Below are 20525 nucleotides of genomic sequence, written 5' to 3'. Positions count from 1 at the left end.
TACAGCTGACATCAGCGGCAATGCTCTAAAGTGTCGAAATGCGGATGACCTTGCCCTGGCAATGCAAGCAGCCACTTTCAACGACATCGAATCCACCAAGCCAAATCGCCACAAAATAACAGTCACTGCATTTCATCTTGACAATGGGAGTGCCAAGCACACTCTAAAAGTGACCACCTGTGACAACGCTGTGCGAGATGACCCCACTCCAGCCAATCTCGGAGTGAAACTGGACCACCGTACGCTAACCTTCCACGACCATCGGAAAAATGTAGCCGCCAAGACCAAAACAAGGGTCAACCTGGTCCAGAAACTGGCAAGCGCGAGCTGTGGAGCATCAGCATCAATGCTACAGACATCAACAATGGCCCTTGTTTACTCTGTAGCCGAGTACTGTGCACCGGGTATGGACCAGAAGTAGTCACGCTCGACTTGTTGATGTCCAACTGAACGCTGCAATGCGGTGTATCACCGGAACCCTCAAGTCGACCCCAACACCCTGGTTGCCCTGTCACAAATCTCTCCCCCACCCATCCGCCGCAATCCTCCGGGAAGTCCTGCGAATCGCAGAAAACGATCGCCCCTTCCCATTCACCAGGAGCTCAATCACGTCCCTCGTCATCGCTCGAAGTCACGCAAGCCCTTTTGGACCCCATGCGCTTAACCTTCAACGATGCGAGTTCAACACCGATGAAGCTTGGAAAGCTGAACAGAGTTTGAAATAACTCGCAAACAAATATCCTGTTGTGAAAGACCCAACGCAGAACATCCCTACGTTTGATCTTCCATGGAGCTCATGGTCCACCCTAAACCGCAACCCGCCAAAGCCATGGCAGATTCCTATACCTGATGCACAAATGGAAAATTAAAAAAAACTCTCCAGTAGTGTGCGACTGTGGTTATCCAGAACAAGACCGTACAACGCATAACGACGCAATGCCCGATCCACAAATACGAAGGAGACATCAGAGCGATGCCGCTCCGCTGCTTCTGCCCAGGTCGTCTGGCTTGAACACCTGCCTCTGAGATTGTTCTTGTTGCTCTGCATCTACATCAGCCGTACGAAAGAGGTCGAGCGGCGAGTGATGTTTTGAATTTCAGAAAGGGTTTTATTCGCCATGAAAGTTCGCACAGTCAAGGAATTTACTTTGGCAGGAAGGTGCATACATTCAACATATAGGAATCTTAAATCTTAAATAAGTGGTATACAAGTCTAACTATGCTAAAGGTATAAAGTATGTAAATTTTTAATAAATATTGAATATAAAGTAGCTATAAGATACAATCTAAAAATACAAAAAATACAAATAGGGTAACATAGTGTAAATATGGCAAGGTGTCATTTTGTAGATAAAATGTTAAAGTCAGTGTAAGCCCTTGGCCTTGTTGAAGAGGCCAGCAGCGGATGGGAAGAAACTGTTTTTGTGGCATGAGGTTTTGGTCCTGATGGACCGCAGCCTTCTGCCGGAGGGGAGTAGCTGGAACAGAGTGTCCAGGGTGGGAGGAATCGGCCACACTCTTCCTCGCTGGCCTCATGGCCCTCGAGGTGTGCAGGTCCTCGAGGGTTGGTAGATTGCAGGCAATTACCTTCTCAGCAGTGTGGATGATACGCTGCAGTCTGCTCTTGGCCTTGGCAGTGGCAGCAGCGTACCAGACAGTTATGGAGGAGGTGAGGATGGATTCAATGATTGCTGTATAGAAGTGCACCATCATTGTCTTTGGCAGGTTGAATTTCTTCAGCTGCCATAGGAAGTACATCCTCTGTTGAGCTCTCTTGGTGAGGGAGCTGATGTTCAGTTCCCACTTGAGGTCCTGGGAGAGAATAGTGCCCAGGAAGCGGAAGGACTCTACAGTTTTGACTGGGGAGTTGCACAGGGTGATGGTGTTGAGTGGGGCTGTATTCTTCCTGAAGTCCACAACCATCTCAACTGTCTTTGGAGCATTTAGCTCTAAGTTGTTCTGGCTGCACCAGGTCACCAGGTTGTCAGCTCCCCACCTATAGTCAGACTCATCCCCACCAGAGATCAGCCCAATGAGGGTGGTGTCGTCCGCATACTTCAAGAGTTTGACGGACAGATGATTGGAGGTGCAGCTGTTGGTGTACAGGGAGAAGAGCAGTGGGGAAAGGACGCAGCCCTGAGGAGTTCCGGTGCTGATGGACCTGGAGTCAGAGACTTGTGTTGCCAGCTTAACGCACTGCTTACTGTCAGAAAGGAAGTCTGTGATCCACCTGCAGGTGGAGTCGGGCACGTTCAGCTGGAAGAGCTTGTCCTGAAGCAGGGCAGGGATGATGGTGTTGAAGGCAGAGCTGAAGTCCACAAACAGGATCCTGGCGTAGGATGCTGGGGAGTCCAGATGCTGTAGGGTGAAGTGGAGGGCCATGTTAACTGCGTCGTCCACAGACCTGTTGGCTCTGTAGGCAAACTGAAGGGGGTCCAGGAGAGGGTCTGTGATGGCTTTGAAGTGTGCCAGGACCAGGCGCTCAAAAGACTTCATTACCACAGAGTTAAGGGTGACCGGTCTATAATCATTTAGTCCTGTTGGCCTTAGCTTTTTGGGCACAGGGATGATGGTGGAGGACTTGAGACAGGCTGGTACATGGCATGCCCCTACTCCCTCACCAACACATACCAACCAGTACGGTTCAGTATAGTTAAACACGCAAGGAGAAAAAACAGTCTTTGGAGATTTCCTCAAGTGAACGTTTCCAATAAAGCAAGCTGGCAAGCCATTCACGTAAGAGTTGCGTCTGCTTTGTTGTACTTGACGGAATGGCGGACTGACTCACAAGTCGAGTTTCTTAATGTAACCGGGTCAGGGCCAAAGAGACCAAAATAGAGCCTCGCTTACAAGCATGTGACCTGGGTCACCAAAATGACGAAAAACACAACAACATGAAGTATGGAAATGAAGAGACGTGTGTGCACCGAAGCATACAGATGCATATGCAAATGTCTGGAATGCCCATCCATCCACACTTGAACATTCTAACCCGCATGCTAATTGAGCCAGTATGTGGAATCGCATTATTCGTTTTAATATAGCCCACATATTGCAGAGGTCCAGATATGTGTACTGGTAGGCCGTTGTGGTCGGTTTGGTACTGATTGGTTGAGGGGTTTATTAGTTATCATGAAAACAAAGCATCTTGGGACAGATGGATGCCCTAATGGATGGACAGGCGTACTATTTCCCAGCTACATCAATAAGTAGCCTGTTACTCTCTTAACAATAACAAATCACCACTCATATTCACTACTATGATATTTTTGAATTATACATTTCTTACAGCCGTTTAGTTAATAGACTGACATTTCACAAGGTCTGAGAGAGAGTGCATTTGCATGCTTGCATGTATTTAAAGCATATATTCATATACAGGTCAGTAATGGCGTGCTTAAATTCATCCAGGATTTTTTGTCGATTTGCACCATAAGCTGCAGATGTTCCGGGGATGTGCATACAACAATTAATTGGATTTGTTTGTCGGACCCACGAGGCCTTGTGTGAAGGCTCAAGCCAGGCGAGACACATGAGGAATCTCAGCGCACAAGATAATTGGCCAATTTTTTTTAAAGCCACAATATTATTTTACGCTCTGATAATAAAGTTGTGCCATTGATCCGGCCTTTAGAGCTGGGCAATGGCGAGCCTCCTTGATTCCTCTCTTCTCATTGATTGCTTCGCAAACAAAGTGTCGGCTGGAGGTGGAATTCACCCGTGAGTCCATTACGCGCTTATTGATTGGGTAAAATATGCACTTTCACCAAGATCCTTCTCCGACGACAGAGAAGTGCTGGTTTTCTATTTTTAAGTTTTAATTTGAGAAGCTATTGCAGCTTGTCGGTTAGCACCCCTGTCGCATGACTTAATTCACCGACCCTGTAAACATATAAACGAATGCAGCGCATTTAAAAAAAACTAAAATCTCTGCTTTGAAAATATGACGGACTTAGGTGCCAAAAAAAACATTGTGGCAGTTTACTTTGTTTCAAGGACATTTTCCATAAATGCACAACGATTGATTTGTCTTCCATTATTGCTTTATTATTTTAACTTTGTTTAAGCACTAATATCCCGTGGGAGTTAGCTAAGGGGAAATTGGACTATTGGTCTAAACCGTGTTTAATTCGTTTACACGCAATAAATGAGAATACTAATTAACTGGAAAAAAATTAGCATTACAATAATCTAGTGACACGCAGAGGTCAGAATATATCCCTGCTCCTGCCCATCTCTACTGATTGTGGAAATTCCTTGAAACTCCTTGTTGCTGTGGCAGGCACCAGAATTCCCATGGGTATCTGGCAGACGCAGCAGTATAAAGGTTTTGTAATTGACGATGAGTTGGATGGGTTGGATCTTTATAGATGGGTTGGATTTTGGCAAAGTGGACGAGCGGTGGATTTGGGAAGACAAAGGCAAGTGGCCATGCTTGGTCCTGGCTGTGTTACTCATGTACGTATGTCTGTTTGTATTTTGAACTTCTTTCGCACCGTGCGTAGCCAACTGTGCTAATCCGGAGATGCGGGGGATAGGACAACAAACTAAACCAAAAGAAATTCAGCAACGCCAGACAGTCTATGAGATTAAACAAGTGGATTATTTGTCTTTGTGTGTGTATACATGGTGGGGAGCGGTGGTGTAGCGGTTAGCGCGCCGCGCTTTGAACACCGCGACCGGAGTTCGATTTCTGCTCACGGCCAACACTTGTGACGGTTATATAAGCCAAGTGAAATCAGCCTCAATTGAGTACCTGGTGCGGAGTGTAAACATCAGCACTGGGGAGACAAAGGTGGTCGGGCGTGGTGCTGGCCACCCAACCACCATGTGTTGCCGTGCCAGCCTTCATAAGTGCTCGCTAACAGCGTTTTCCCAAAAAGTCTATTAAGGCTGTACGGGTGATCTTATTTTCTCATGGAGCTCGTGTTAGCACTATTTAAATATTCAACATTATTTTTGTGTGGATGAAAGATAATAATGATGGATAATAGTAAATAGATGATGAAAGCATGATTTAAAAACGAACGGCCCTTTGACTATCTACTCACCGATGGAGGCCTCCGTGCGTTGTATCAATCATGTTTTTTTTAATGGGTGCAATAATGAACAATAGCTGTATCACACATTTGTACATTTCATCGGCAGTTCAAAGACCCAGTCCCTACAAGGCGTGTGGTGAAGTTAGGAGATGTCCACGTGCTCGGCATTTGGGTTGTATGACCATACTTCACCACGTTGATCAGCTCGGGTCTGTGGAAGGGGGTGGGAGGACCAGGATATCCCCGTCCACCGATTTCCCCCGTGGCTGGGAATCGAACTCTGCTCGCCGGATTCGCAGCACATCGCGCGATCCACCGCGCCTCCCTTGACCTGAAGCCACACGCGTGCTTCTACGGTGCTCTTCGCGCGCTTTGCCCTCATGCAAACAATCGCGAAACGTCTCCAATCTCGTGACGTGCACCGTTCATTATTTTATTTACGTCGACTGATCAGCAGGGGTTGGGATATCTGTTCCTGTCTGTTGATTGCAGCAGCTTGCGCACAATGCGAAGGCATTAAACACAGCTGCAGTTTTCTCATGCCTCTAGTTGCCTCGAGGTTAAAGGTACGAACCGCAATTACCCACGTTGAGGGAGCCTATTTAATTCGCTTTGCTTCAGAGCAACTTCCTGCATTCACTCGGGACACTCACTGTGACCTTCCAGCACTATCAGCGAGATTAAAGGCGGGCATGCAGAAGAGTCTTTCATCCTTTAACTCGCCTTCATCGTGTCTGTATTAGCATGCAGTTTACCCTTTGTTGTATTGTCATCCGGTGCACATAATTATAATTGGCGTTAACAAAAGACGATTCGTCTATCCTCTTTATGTTTATACTCTTTTAAGTTTTTACAAAAGAGGTATTGCACGTATCTATTGTGTAGGTGTACTCCAGTAAAGTATGCTTTTTTACATATATGTGTGTTTATATTACTAACCAAGACATGCCTTGGTTAGTAATATATCATTTGCCTTGGTGCAATCTCAATTACGCCTGCAAAACCTCGTGAATATTGTTCTTTTAAAAAAAATCCGCGTAAGTAAGTAAAAAAACAATCAATAATGTTAGTTGTTGCTCAAGGGACCATACACGCTTTGCTTTGAAAGCGGTAACTGGTGACAGTGCAGTGTTTACGAGGCAAGGAGACGTAGCAGAAATGAAGTTAGATGCTGCAGACTTGAAAGCGTGGTAATGCGTTGTGTTGTGGCGTCATCCGGGCTCCAGTGTCCTTTGTTGTTGTGTTTGTGCACAGGTTTTCCCTTTGGACTATATCCTGATGGCCATCATTACCATGTACTTTGTGGTGACCTCTATGGCTGGCATACGCAACATGGGAATATGGTTCTTCTGGATGAAGGTATGTCCGACCATAATACACCCATTGCAAAAAAAAAAAAAACACGTTCGCAGTTACAACAACGAAGATGATGACAAACCGACGCGGAATTTTTGCCTTTTGGCAGCACGAGTTCGATTCCACCTCGCGGTCAACGCCGGTGACGGTTGTATGAACCGGTCATGGGCCTCGCCTAGGTCGACTCAGCCTCAAATGAGTACCCGGTGTGTGGTGTAAACATCAGCATTGTGGGGAGACAAAGGCGGCCGGGCGTGGTGCTGGCCACCCACCCCCCTCGTGTGCCGTGTCGGTTTTCATAGGTGCTCTAACACAAATTGCTATGCGGGGGATACAAACCGATACAAAATTGTTCCCTTTTGGCAACATGACAATAATTGCTTACTGACCTTCCCCCCCCTTTCCCCAAAACCCCCCTACACCCCCGTTACCCCCCCCCCCTCGTTACCCCCCCTTTCCCCCCTCCCCATGAGATCACTTATTGGAGAGTAAAGTCAAATTGTCCTGCCGCTCAATCGAGAGCAATTTAATCCGAGCTCATCTCCAATGTTGGCACTCGCAGTGATACAAATTCCACATCCCCTTGACAGGAGCCAGTCTCTTAATAGAGCGACGGCTGTTCAAGTTCCTGCATTGTGGGTACCCGTTTAGTTGACCCTGGCGAAATGCCGGGCCGAGTCCTCTCCCCTCCGACGAGGATTTGAATTTTTGAGACTTCCGATTGTGGATGGACACCCGAACCGCATCCATCATCGTGACCCATAATTTATGGCCAGGCACGAGCCCCACTGAGACTATGAAGGCCCGATATCACCAAGCAATTGGCCATTGTTCTGCCACCCTTTGCCACCCTTTGGCACAACGATGGCCGGTTTTTGTGGGGGGGGGGGGGTGAGAAACGCCAGAGCCCATTTGGTAAATTTGCTATGCATGTCAGGTCCATTCCACACTTCAAAAACGCCCGTTCCATTGCTGCCTATTCCGACAAGTGTGGAATGTCCTAAATTGAGCAGGGTTATGTAGGAGCCAACGATGGCGACATTTCCTATCGTTCTGCAGAATCGTGTCAGTCCTGCTTTGGGGATGCGGCTTGTGCAGCAGCAGCAGCGTCATTATCCTCCATAATAACTTTATTTCGGTTCGATTGTGTACATATAAATGTGTCGTTAACCCAATCACTACCCGGCACAGCCAATTAGTAATGTTTGTGTCATAAACAAGACGTGCCAATTAGTTACTACTTCAGCACACCGGTGTGTTGAAGAGTAAACCCACAGCATTTACGATTTGTTTACGTGACAAACCTTACTGATTGGCTGTGTCGGGTAGTGGCCGGTTAACAACACATTTATATTTACACGATCTAACCCAAAAACCTTTATTATGAATAATATTGGTCGCAAAAGGCTTACGTGTTAATCATCATCTTCATTTATCATTGCTTATTCCATTATCATCATCTTTATTAATAATTTCCATCATCGTTAACATTAATAAAGTGCCTCTCCCAGGCACCGAGTGGCACTTGCCAACATCACTACGATGGCCATGCTTGATTCACAACAGGGAAGCTGCTGTTCGCTTCCCAGGGAGTCGAGTTCATTTGACCAATTGCAGTAGAAAGGTGGGCTGAGTTAACCCTGAAAAATAATGTCAACAGGGAAGCCCTTCGAATAATTTTATCTCTGACCATTACACAAACTGTTTGCTAATCTGTGTAAATGTAAAAAAAGGTATCAAAAGTTATTTATCACAGGCCATTGTTAGTGAAGAAGCGTAAAGAGCATGCACTCATCGCTTTCATGCTAAGCAAGAGTGACTCAGTACGAGGATATTGCATCCTTAACGCTGAAATCGTTGCACTGCTGTCATCATTTGCATGGCTTATAGAAGGAAAAACTAGACAAGCTCGCGTTTCAGGCAATGATTCTCGTAATATGACTTTATTTTGGTGAGTTATTATTAGTGTTATCTTTCGGTGCACCTCGGCTAGATTACCAGCTCTTTGACGTTGTAAATGGTTTCCTGGGGTGGAGCGGCGGTGTAGTGCTTGGCCATGCTGTGCTACAACCTGGTTTTCACACCTGATGATGATTGCTTGTGTTACGGTCGAAATGTCGTGAGAATGTTATTGTTTTATATTTTTATTATTTTATTGTTTCCCTTCTACGTGACTTTACCGAAAGTACCAAGAATATGAATCCCTGCAGTCACGAAAGCTTTAAATCAAAATTTCTGGGAAACTAAGTTCGATGAATTTCCGGACGAGTGATAAGATGAACCGGTTACGAGCGTAGTGAAGTAGAGGGAAACAATGACTACACCATGACGCAGGGAGGCTTTCTATTGGCTGTGGGTTCACATAGGGCATTGTTTCCCAGCTGATATTTAAGGAGTAAAAAATAAATAACAATTAAAAGTGCCAGATAATATCACGGATACTAAGTCAAAAGTGCTTTAAGAATGCTCTTGTTGTGAAATTGTGGTGACATTAAGATAGCACTAGTATGTTTTAGCATAAACAGATGTAATCTACATGAACTGCCTTTTAACTGTGAAGCCATTGATTTAAATGAAAACTAATTCATTTAGAATTATTCCAAGAGCTATTTAAATGTTTTTCTCTGAAAGCCCCGTGAACAGTACATAGCGAAGCTTTTTTTTTACTGTACTGAGGTGCAATGTTAAATGGCAATTCACATTTCCTAATAACTTTAACAGGTAATAAAAAAGACTTCTTCAGAGAATATAGCAACTCTTCTACTTACGAACACTCGACTTACGAACTCTCAGACATACGAACAAACCTGATCCGAACAAACCTGTTCGTATGTCCAGTTGTCCAGTTGCCTGAAACTGTACGGATCGAGAGTCGTAAGTTCAACCGCCGCCCAATAGATGGTGGTGGTGGCATCGACATCTTCAGAATATGAAGAACCAGTGACATCTACAGGAGGTTGTACAACTTTTAAAGCCATTCCCCGTATTTAGCGTACATGTCGTACAACATGTTTGGAATCGACAGAAGTAATTACGAACAAATCGACTTACAAACAGACTTCTGGAACCTAACTCGATCATAAGTAGGGGTCCCTGTATAAGCTTTCTCGAGAATAAAGACGGGTGGAACTACTTTAAATGTCAAGTTTACTTTGTTTAACGAGGTGAGGACTAAAGAGAACAAAATAAGTTTCGTGTGCAAGAGTGACCTGGGGTATTAGTCTGCCAGTAGGAGATGATGGTTGCTATTAATAATCCCGATGGAGTAACTCACGGTGTTTTTTTTTCTTTCCAATTTGGCGAATTTGGACCCTGATGCCCGGCACTCGACGGGGCTCCTCTTGCGAATGACATCAGGGGGAATCTTTAACGTCCACTGAGAGGGAGAGCACGTTATCGTTTCGGTTATTGCACTGGCAGTATCAAGCAGGGCGGCCTGCTGCATTCGAACTGTGAACCTCTGCAAGTTTCAGTTTTCAGTTTATTTATTTTGGTATAGCCCTTGAGACATTTGGCTCTTGAATCGGGTGCAACCACAACAAACAAAAAAAACAAAAACACGAACAAGAAAAACATCTTAAAGTGACTATGTGACTGTGCAAACAGACAAACCATGAAAAAAACAGCAAAATATTCCTGAAAAAAGCACCGTACACCAACGCTGTGTGCAAAAAATCCCAGTGGGATGCAAGTCAAACAACAACAACAACCACAAGAAAACTTAGATTAAGGCCATCAGTCTAACTCCGTACTACAACAAAACAAACATGTCCAAACCAAAAAACGTTTTCGAAATGTCCAAAAAATAAAGCCATAATTGCAACGTAACAGTGATCATAGGGACTGTGACCGAATTTTTACAATAAACTGCATAAATAAAATGTAACACCAAATCCTAGAGCCATTGCTGGCTGCATGAGTTACTCCACAACAACAGAAGCATCAGTCGGAGTATCAAATTTTTCAATGCACCTTTAAGATCAGCACGCTAAATAAAAATACAGATAATACTTTGCAGCGTCATCCGGAGCGAAACATTTTATTTTATTTTACGCCCATGAATAGCAGTGGCAGCTAGGGGTGTACAACTCCTCTAGAGCAGTTTTGAGAGAAGATCTCATTGGTAGCGATTCAAGTTGCAGTTTATTGGCAATAGCATTCCAGACCCTGGGGGCATCAATAGCAAAGGCCCTTCCCCCAGTTTTTGTATGGAAATAGGGAATGTGAAGCTGGTAAATGAGCGAAGACCTTAGGTCAAATTTGTTCTTTGAAACAGAGAGGAGATCCAGCAGGTAGTCTGTGGATTTTTTTGTAAGTACATCGTGAATAAATAAGATCTGGTGCACACGCCATCGAACATTAAGAGATGTTAAGTTTGACCCAATGTAGAGATCACAGTGGGGAGTCCTATATGGGCAGTTCAATGTAAATCTTAAGGCCGAGTGATAGATGGAATCAAGCTTCTTCAGTACAGTACTTGGGGCTGATTTATACACGATGTCACAGTAGTCAAGTAGAGGCAGTATGGTAGCTTTTATCAATTCCAAACGGAACATTGGGGGGAAGCAGTGCTTGTGTCGATACAGAAAACCAATTTTTAATTTTGTCTTTTTACCAATATAATCAATGTGATCTTCAAAATTCAGTTTTTAATCCAGGATGACCCCAATATACTTATAGATCTTGACTTGCTCGATTTGATAATTATTTAAGGAATGTAATTGGGGAATATAACTTCCTGCTTTAGGCCTGGTGAGAAGCATAGCACCTTGGCTTTGGAGGCATTCAGGACTAGTTTAAGAGCAACTAGCTGATGTTGTAGTTTGTTGAAATCACCCTGTAGCTTAGCAATCACGTCATCCGGAGAGCGGTCAGCAGTAATCAGTATCGTGTCATCTGCAAACAGATTTACCCTGGAATGATCCAGGTCAGTGCCCAAGTCATTGACATAAAGAGAGAACAAAAGGGGGCCGAGGATGGAACCCTGTGGAACCCCTTTTGTTATCTTAAGACTGTTTGACCTCCAACAATCTGTGAATACAGTTTGGGTGCAAGAAAAGAGGTAATTTTGTAACCATTTTACTGCATTTTCGGAAAAACCGAGGCAACTTAGTTTACTAAGCAGGGTGTTGTGGTCTACTGTATCAAAAGCTTTGGACAGGTCTAGAAAAAGATAGGCACAGTACTGCTTATTATCAAGGCTACTGTAAATGTGATTCAGAGAGTGTAATGCAGCAGATGTGGTGCTGTATTTTTTTCAGAACCCAGATTGTTTTAGATGTAGTAGATTGTTGGTGGACAGGAAACTGCTAATTTGGTAGGTCAATAATCTTTCAAAAATTTTCATCAACGGGGACAAAATTGAGATAGGTCGGTAGTTATTTGGATCATCTTTAGGGCCCCCTTTGTGAAGTGGACGGACATAGGAATGTTTCCATTCTAGAGGAACTGATGCTTCTTTGATGGAAAGGTTGAAAATATGGGCTATAGATTTGTATATTAGGTGACCAACAGTTAGTAGAGCAAAGACGGGAATACTATCTGCTCCGATAGAGGAGGACCTTTTGAGGTAGGACAGTTGTTTCAGAACATTACTTTCATGGATTGGCTGGAAACTAAATTCGTTTAATGTTTGGACAGTGGTGTAGGAATTTGCATGAGCAGGGGTGACTCCCAATACATTATCAAAAAGATTACCAGCTGCATTAAAATGGAGGTTAAAATTGTCAACTATTGTTTTGGGATCTGAAAAATATTCCCCATTTCGGTTAAGCTCAACGGGCAGATTGTTTTGGATGCCTTTTCGATATATTTAATTGTTTTCCAGAAAATCCTGGCATTTACATGTGATTCCAGGAGAGTGGAGGAAAAGTAGGCATTTTTTGCATGCCGTATTGTTTTTGACGCATCTATTCCTTAAAATCCTGTAATATAACCAGTCATTGACCAAATTACTTTTCTGAGCACATGCCCAAGCCTTGTCCCTAGTTTTCATGAGCTTTGTAATCAAAGGATCAAGCCATGGTGGGCGGTTGCCTTTAGTTTTAAATCTAACGAACGGAGCATGTTTGTTAAGAATTTGGAGAAACGTGTACCTGATGGTCTCCCAAGCCCTCGTCAGGTTGGGGATGTCACAGACCTTGTCAATATCCAAGTGAAGCACATTATTAGTAAATGCCTGAGTACTGAAGTGTCTCATAGAGTGCTTCTCAACCAATTTAGGGGGGGCTTTGGGTGTGGCTGATGATCTCACCCCAAAAATGAAGGAGTGATCACTAAGGTTATTACCCAGAACACCAGTCAGTGTGAAATTGTGAGGGGCATTTGTCAATAGGACGTCAAGCAGAGATGACTGTCCCGGATTTTTAGGTTGGGTCTTGTGGGGACATTTATTAATTGAAACAGATTAAATTCATCTGCAAAATTTGTGGCCACGGCCGGCGGGTTTAGCCAATTCCAATTTAGATCACCCGCTAAAACTATTTCACCTTTAGGGAGACCCCCAAAAAGCTCTCTCAATGCAGATGCAGCTTCAACATCCTTCCGACTTGGCGGTCGATAGCAGCACACTACCAATATCTGTTGATTATTTGGGAGAGTTATTCTGAGAGCCAGACCTTCAAAGCAACATTTTTTTAACAAGGAGTGAGCTAGTGAACATGCAATAGTATTACGAACATAGATGGCAATTCCACCTCCTTTAGATCCTCGGTCAAGCCGAAAAAGGTTGTAGTTGTCACTCGCAATCTGCAAGTCATTGACGGCAGGAGTGAGAAATGTTTCTGTTAGGCAAAAAATGTCCGGGTCAAGATTTTCCACTTCTAGTTGACTTAATTTAATCACAAGCCCTCTGATGTTGATATGTAGAACACCAATACCTTTCCTGCCAGAAAAATCTACAGAATTGTACGAGTTCTTTTCATTTGGGCCAGGATGAAGCTCAATACCGCCCAGAAATAAGAAAAGTAGAATTAATAGTTTGCACCAGTATTTTCTGTGAAAGGATGAAGAGCGGCGAACCTTGGACGAATAGCAGTAGCTCGCAGATGGTGTTATTTTTAAGAACAGAATGAAGTTTGGAAGGAGTGCTGGTGAAGTAATGGGACAAAGATAGGGTCTAAAAGGATACAATGATGGAGTGTAGAAGTGTCTATGAGCTGTTTCATTAGCAGGTGTAGTGGCAAATCGAGCAACAAGTATGGACGCAAAGTAACGAGGGTAGCTGTTTGTAGAGTTGAGTGTGGCACTAGATATGGCCGGGAGGGATAGCAGTAGGATACACAACAGGAGAATTACATCTATAAAATATCCAGGGTAAACACAGATTAACGCACAAGCGGAAAAGAAAAAATATATATACTTGTAGGGCGAGCGCGAGAAAACGTCTTGCCGCACTCGTCACACATGCACGGCTTCTCGCCCATGTGCTAAGGTTGAACAGCGCCCCCCCCCCCCCAGACAGGGACAGAATGGTGCTTGAGCTAGCCCTCCTTTAGCTCAGCCCACGACTGGGATGTCGTTTCTTGGCCTCTCGTGTCTCTGCTACCCGACCAAACGGCCCCACTGAAGCCCACACAGGAGACTCTTCATTTACGACCTTTGGCCATCTTGACGATCTCCGTGAAGTTTTCCAGGAATATAGCTTGGGGTCCGTGGCAATGTTGCCTTGGCAGGAACACAGCCTGGGGTCTGTGGCAATGTTGCCTTGGCAGGAACACAGCTTAGGGTCCGTGGCAATGTTGCCTTGGCAGGAACACAGCTTGGGGTCCGTTGCAATGTTGCCTTGGCAGGAACACAGCTTGGGGTCCGTGGCAATGTTGCCTTGGCAGGAACACAGCTTGGGGTCCGTAGCAATCTTGCCTTGGCATTTACACAGCTTGGGGTCCTTAGCAATGCTGCCCTGGCAGGAACACAGCCTGGGGTCCGTGGCAATGTTGCCCTGGCAGGAACACAGCTTGGGGTCCGTGGCAATGTTGCCTTGGCAGGAACACAGCTTGGAGTCCTTGGCAAAGTTGCCTTGGCAGGAACACAGCTTGGAGTCCGTGGCAATGTTGCCTTGGCAGGAACACAGGTTGGGGTCCACGGCAATGTTGCCTTAGCAGGAACACAGCTCGGAGTCCGTGGCAATGATGCCTTGGCATAAACACAGCTTGGGGTCCATGGCAGTGTCGCCTTGGCAAGAACACAGCTTGTGGTCCGTCGCACTATTAACTAGGCCTCACTCAGGCTGCGCCAGGTGCACGATTTACTAGGCCTCACTCAGGCTGCGCCAGGTGCACGATTTACTAGGCCTCACTCAGGCTGCGCCAGGTGCACTGTCAACCAGGCTTCACTCAGGCTGCGCCTTGTGCATGAATAACCAGGCCTCACTCAGGCTGCGCCAGGTGCACCATTCGCCAGGCCTCACCCAGGCAGTGTCATGTGCACAACCAGGCCTCACTCAGGCTGTGACACGTGTATGACCAACTAAGCCTCACTCAGGCTGCGCCTTGTGCATGATTTACTAGGCCTCACTCAGGCTGCGCCAGGTGCACGATTAGCTAGGCCTCACTCAGGCTGCGCCACGTGCACAATTAACTAGGCCTCACTCAGGCTGCGCCAGGTTCACGATCAGCCAGGCCTCACTCAGGCTGCGCCAGGTGCACGATTTACTCGGCCTCACTCAGGCTGCGCCACGTGCACGATTTACTAGGCCTCACTCAGGCTTTGCCAGGTGCACGATCAGCCAGGCCTCGCTCAGGCTGCGCCAGGTGCACGATTTACTCGGCCTCAGGCTGTGTCATGTGCAGTACTACCTAGGCCTCACTCAGGCTGCGCCAGGCGCACAATCTAGCTAGGCCTCACTCAGGCTGCGCCAGGTGTATGATCAGCTAGGCCTCACTCAGGCAGTGTCATGTGCACGACCAACCAGGCCCCACCCAGGCTGCACCAGGTGCACGATCAACCAGGCCTCACTCAGGCTGCGCCACGTGCGCGACCAACCAGGCCTCACTCAGGCTGCGCCAGGTACACACACAAGCGCACATCACCCCACCATCACACACACACACACACGAGTGTACACCATCACACACACACACACGAGTGCACATCACCACACTATCACACACACACGAGCGCACATCACCACACCATCACACACACACACGAACACAGAAGTCCCTCTCGTCACGGCCACTCTCACACGGCTCACCCTCACACAGCTCACTCACACACACTCGCAGCTCACACACACACACACACGCAGCTCACACACAGCTCATTCTCACTCACATTTTCACAAACTCCTTTTCACATTTCCACAAGTGGTCGTGAACGTCTATACCTCCTGCCTAAACGAGCGCGAGGTGGCACGCGTTAAGACTGGCAACATTGAGCCCAGTGGTGAAGTTTCCACACTCACTGTGCAGGCAAACCTTTGAAATCTCAGACGTGCCTCCATTTTTCTTTACCATGATCCAAAGCTCAATACAAATTCCAGTAAATTATTTCACGTGTGGCACTGATAAATAGATAGAATACCATTGCCCGACACCAATTTTCAAAACGTGACTTTATTCCTTATCGGAACATTATCAATGTGTTTGTCTTGCTTTACAATTGTCTACGTTTGCACCTATTTACTCATCATAATTTAATTCATATTCACAATTTTTTGTACGAGTATCGCTTTTACTAGATTATTTATTTTCAATTGCTTCTGACCTTGCATTAAATTATTATGTCAACCAGTGAGGGAAGAAGATCTGAGCTGACTCTTAACCTGGGTTTTAACTTCCAAACTTTTGATTTTGAGACGGTCACTAATCACAGCGCCACCCATCCGCATATAACACACAGAGCATTGTGAGCCCTTTTGTCATTAATCATCACAGCTTGTATAGCTGCAGTAGCTTTTTGGCCACGGGATTTTTTTCCGCAGTAGAAATAGCACTAGTAATGCATCGCCATATTTACGTTTTTTTAAAGCAATTTCATTTGGTGTTCGCAAATTGTGCACATTAAATAGAATGTATTTTTAAGCATCTGGTAATTATGGGTTCCTGAATGAGCACCATGATCTCAGTGCTCGTTAGTGAGGGGCAATGTGTTTGTTTATAATGCTCCACATCCTGTAACCCTTCACCTCCGACTCCCCATCAAATGTATTCACGCATTTTATTGCGCGCATGTCGCTCATGCTGTTTAATCCTGACAATTCTATATCAATATGTAACACTATTTTTGTCCCTGGGTAGTAAGTGTTATTTTTTAATTGCTTGTGCCTTAAAAGTATATAAAACTTATTCCCCACAAACTTTGCTTTTGTGACCAGGACTTTATGTGAAGGAATGACACAAAAGCACACCACGTTTTCTCATTGCAAATAGGTACATTTCAAAATAAAACTGTCCTGGTCACAAAAGCAAAGTTTGTGGGGAATAATAGCCATTTTATGTTACTTTTGAGGCATAAGCAATGAGGAAATAACACTTACTACCCAGGAACAATTCTTTTTTTGTTACACAGAATTATAACTCCTATTCACTCTAAAACGTGGTGGCGTGTGCTTGTAATCCAGTGACCTGGAGGTGAGGTTGGTGAATCACAGAGAGATGGGGTCTGCAGGACAGTAAGGTGCCACACAGAGGCGGTAAAGAGCAGCTAATAGCTTGTGCAACTGCAGTGTATTTGCAGTTTGTGTTTTCCCTGATGTGGGATTTCTCTGGTCTCTGGGTACTCAGGTTTCCTCCTGCAGACAAAACAAAAAATGGCAGTAACATTAGCCGGGCAGTGGTGACGCACGCTTTGATCCATGTGAAGGCTTGGTGGATCACCGCACACATGTTGTGAAACTCCCTTCCCATGGGGGCGTCGAGATGCCTTACCCTGGCTCTGCAGGAGAAGGCAGTACAGGAAATGTGGACTCGCATCATCTGTCCCATCAGTTTGGGATAGAGTGTCACTCCCTCGCACGCGTGGGGTTTTCTCCGGGTGCTCCTGTTTCCTGCCACGTGCAGTATAAACACTCACTAATGTTTTTAATCGAAACGCGCCTCCATATTTGGGGAATTGCGCAATGTCGCATGAAGCCTCAAGGCTCAGTTTTACTGAAGCCTCATGGGCAATCAGATAATTGTTTTTTTTATTGGTGAGGAAATTCATTTATTTCAAGCATGTGTGGTAATATTTCATTGAATTACAATATCGGCATCCAGTTGTATGCCAGAATTCTGATGAGTGACTCTTTTACAGAAGGAACTCTTAATTTTTAAGTTGTGCTCGGCAATCTAACAAAAAAATTAGTTCAGACACTTGGTCACCGGAGAGACAGAGCCCTTGTTGTGATGCAGAACGTGCCGTATATAAAGACGTGCCCGCACGCCCGTCGCTTCGTCAGGATTCGCCGCTTTGAAATGATAAACAAGAAAGTTTAGGAGCGCATTTGTGTTCTGGGTAACAACACCCAGCCCGAGGAAGGCCCTGAAATCCTTGAGAGGCCACTTAAAGTCTTCTAGCAAACAATCTAAGAGAGAGTCGGCTTGAAAACGATGACGAAATTAAGCCAGCCGTTTGGCTACATGTTGTTCTTCACGGAGGCACACACTTGACTTGGAGGAAACACGTTTATTTCAACACCCCAACCGGTTAATGACATAAACGTACGGAATAACAACATAGGTGATAGCCACTTGAGTATTAATTAAGCCACAACGGGGCAACTACATAACCGGGTCAGTCGGTAACATTCTGACTGACCCACGATGCCGAGCGAAGACCGAAAATCGGAGAGGCGTTGCACCGAGGGTTGATTCCATAGAACAGCCCCGATCGGGGCTCGGGACTCGGCCTTTATCAGCCGCGGCGTGGCCGGGCTCCCCCTTTGGCCACGCCCCCTTCCAGATCCTTCCCGAAGACTCTGGCCCCTACATCACGTGTCCCTCTCTCCCTCGTTTTGGCCCCCCTTGCCACCTTGTCCGATCACGTGCCCTCTCGGGGTCACCCAGACTGCCATGTCCTCACTCGACCTCTCTCTCACTGTCACCAGAACTATGCCCCCTAGGGCCTGCTTCCATGGCATACCCACTCTGGTGCCCGAGAGAGGCCCAAGACCCACAGTTCCACTCGTGACGGTAGCTGGCACTAACAGCCATAGTGACCCCATTTATGTCACTACACATATACACATATAGAGGTGCATGAGCTCTACAGACTGTTGACTTAAGTTTTCACAAAGCAGTTCCCATGTCATGGACCCCGATGGACTTATCGGTCTAGGTCATCGCCAAGTCAGGATATGACCTTGTGTCCTTCCAATTGAATGGCGTGGTCAAACCACAGGAGGAGGACCTAGCTCGATATTCGTCTGACTAAAGCAACAAAATAATACACGGAATGTTATTGTGCAGTAAAGATTTCACTTGATTTCTATTGAACACTGGCGATCGTTCAGGAGTCTACATGGCCCATCACTATGTCTATGAAGGACTGAAAAGGTCAAAAAGTGGCTTTGCTAAGCACCAAGGGATTTGTGAAGCCAACCAAACTCTGCGCCTGATCCACGTTCCAGTATCTTTCACCTTGCATCTCGCTGCTCTGGCTGAAATCGTTGGTAATTGTCCATTTATCTGAGTCTGAAGATTCCCTTTAGGGGGGGTTCTCGTATTGGAGTATTTGGTAATTCTCTTAATGAAGAATTGAGGAGAGTGGAGGTACCCAAGAGGGTCGTAAAATGCATCTTGAGGAGCCCCATCATTATTACTCAATACCCTATTGTCTTTAGCAAGTTGAAAAATGTACTTGAATTCACAAAAAAAAAAACCTTACAATTAGTAACTGGTGCCGCAAGTGACTTTGTCCGCTCTCTCGGCATGCGTAACGGGAATACCGATCGTGCATGCAACCCTTGAAGCAACCCCTTAAGCTCGTTATAACGTTAAACAACCTACGTCTCGTTGACCCACGGCCACTGAGTTCTCTCCTATGCAGGGGCGTGTGGAATCCCCCAGCGTTCCACGCGGCAGCCCGTGTATTCACAAGTACCCTTGCGTCGAGTTGCTCTCATGCTAAATCAAAAACATTGGACAGCGCTCACATTTGTTTACTCAAATCGCTAACCTGTTGACGGCGGCGCTCCGTGCATTTCCTTTGTCAAGTTTTTTTTTTTACGAGAGCCTGCTTCCCCGTCTGCTGCTGCTGCTGGGCAAAATGTTTCTTTCTAGCGATGCTAAAAATTCGTTTGTGTTACAGATCTTGGGCGAATGAGTTCAGAAACTTCGTTGGGGTTTTTTTTATGAAAAACTTGGGCTGCTTCTTGAACCCTTTTTGTCGTTTTTTTGTGTAACTTTGTTTCACAGTTAAGATAAACTCTTAAGTGTGTTTGAGAGTATATGCTTTTTTATCACAGTGTGTGTCGCATGGTTGTTTTTTTGGACATCTAATGCCCCCCTCCATCCCACAGTGATTTTTATAAACTCTGATAATTTTTGATTGCGATTAAATACAAAATTATTCAGATTTCTCCTTTTTATATGTCTTGTCTGCACGAGTCTGTTGGTTTTATTAACCATTGATGGAAAGTCCTCATTCCTATGGTGGGAGGCATCACAGGAGGGCCATTGTTGACTTACAAGAAGGTTGTACCTATTTTATCAATGCACAAGGGATGATGGGCTGCATTTACATATTGTTTTTGTGAATCTTGCCATCCTGAAAAAAAAAAATTCGCAATTACATCTTTCCAGGTGGGCTGGTGCAATGTGTTCCCAAAGTAACGTAATGATGAAATAAGTACACCTGACGTTTTACAATTGTTTATCCTTGGAGCATTCAAACAAAAAGATGAATAGTGGGGGGCATGTAACAACACAGCAAATGGTATCGTAATGCCACGTTTTTGGATAATGGAGCAAAACCGAGACAAAATAAAAACTAGAAAACATTATTTAATGCAATCACCACCCCCAAAGAGTTATGATGAGTCACATCACTCAGGGGTGAATTGTCACACGCCTCTTGGAATAGGGTCACAGGACAGCATTTTTTTTATTGTTGAGAAGGCAGACTCCTGCCTAAATACTCGGGAGAGTGGACAGATCCGTTAAAAAAACAGCGGCAGCAGCAGTCTGTGTACATCGTAGGCATCTG

The 20525-nt window shown here is 45.3% G+C and overlaps 1 protein-coding gene across 4 annotated transcripts in view; it reads left to right on the top strand.

Annotated features, from left to right (window-relative positions):
• The window catches only part of LMBRD1 (LMBR1 domain containing 1), a 346839-nt gene that overhangs the window by 246818 nt on the left and 79496 nt on the right, over positions 1-20525 (top strand). For all 4 annotated transcript variants that reach the window (XM_032961536.2, XM_032961537.2, XM_076069959.1 and 1 more), the window contains one exon: positions 6297-6401. In XM_032961536.2, the coding sequence (XP_032817427.2) occupies positions 6297-6401 (105 nt within the window). The remainder of the gene's footprint in view (positions 1-6296; positions 6402-20525) is intronic.

This window comes from Petromyzon marinus, chromosome 27, assembly GCF_048934315.1.
Source record: "Petromyzon marinus isolate PM22_M1 ecotype Great Lakes invasive population chromosome 27, UKy_Petmar_22M1.pri1.0, whole genome shotgun sequence".
Taxonomy (NCBI): Eukaryota; Metazoa; Chordata; class Hyperoartia; order Petromyzontiformes; family Petromyzontidae; genus Petromyzon; species Petromyzon marinus.
Note: the sequence above shows the minus strand (reverse complement) of the source record. Positions and strands in the feature narration are given on the sequence as shown.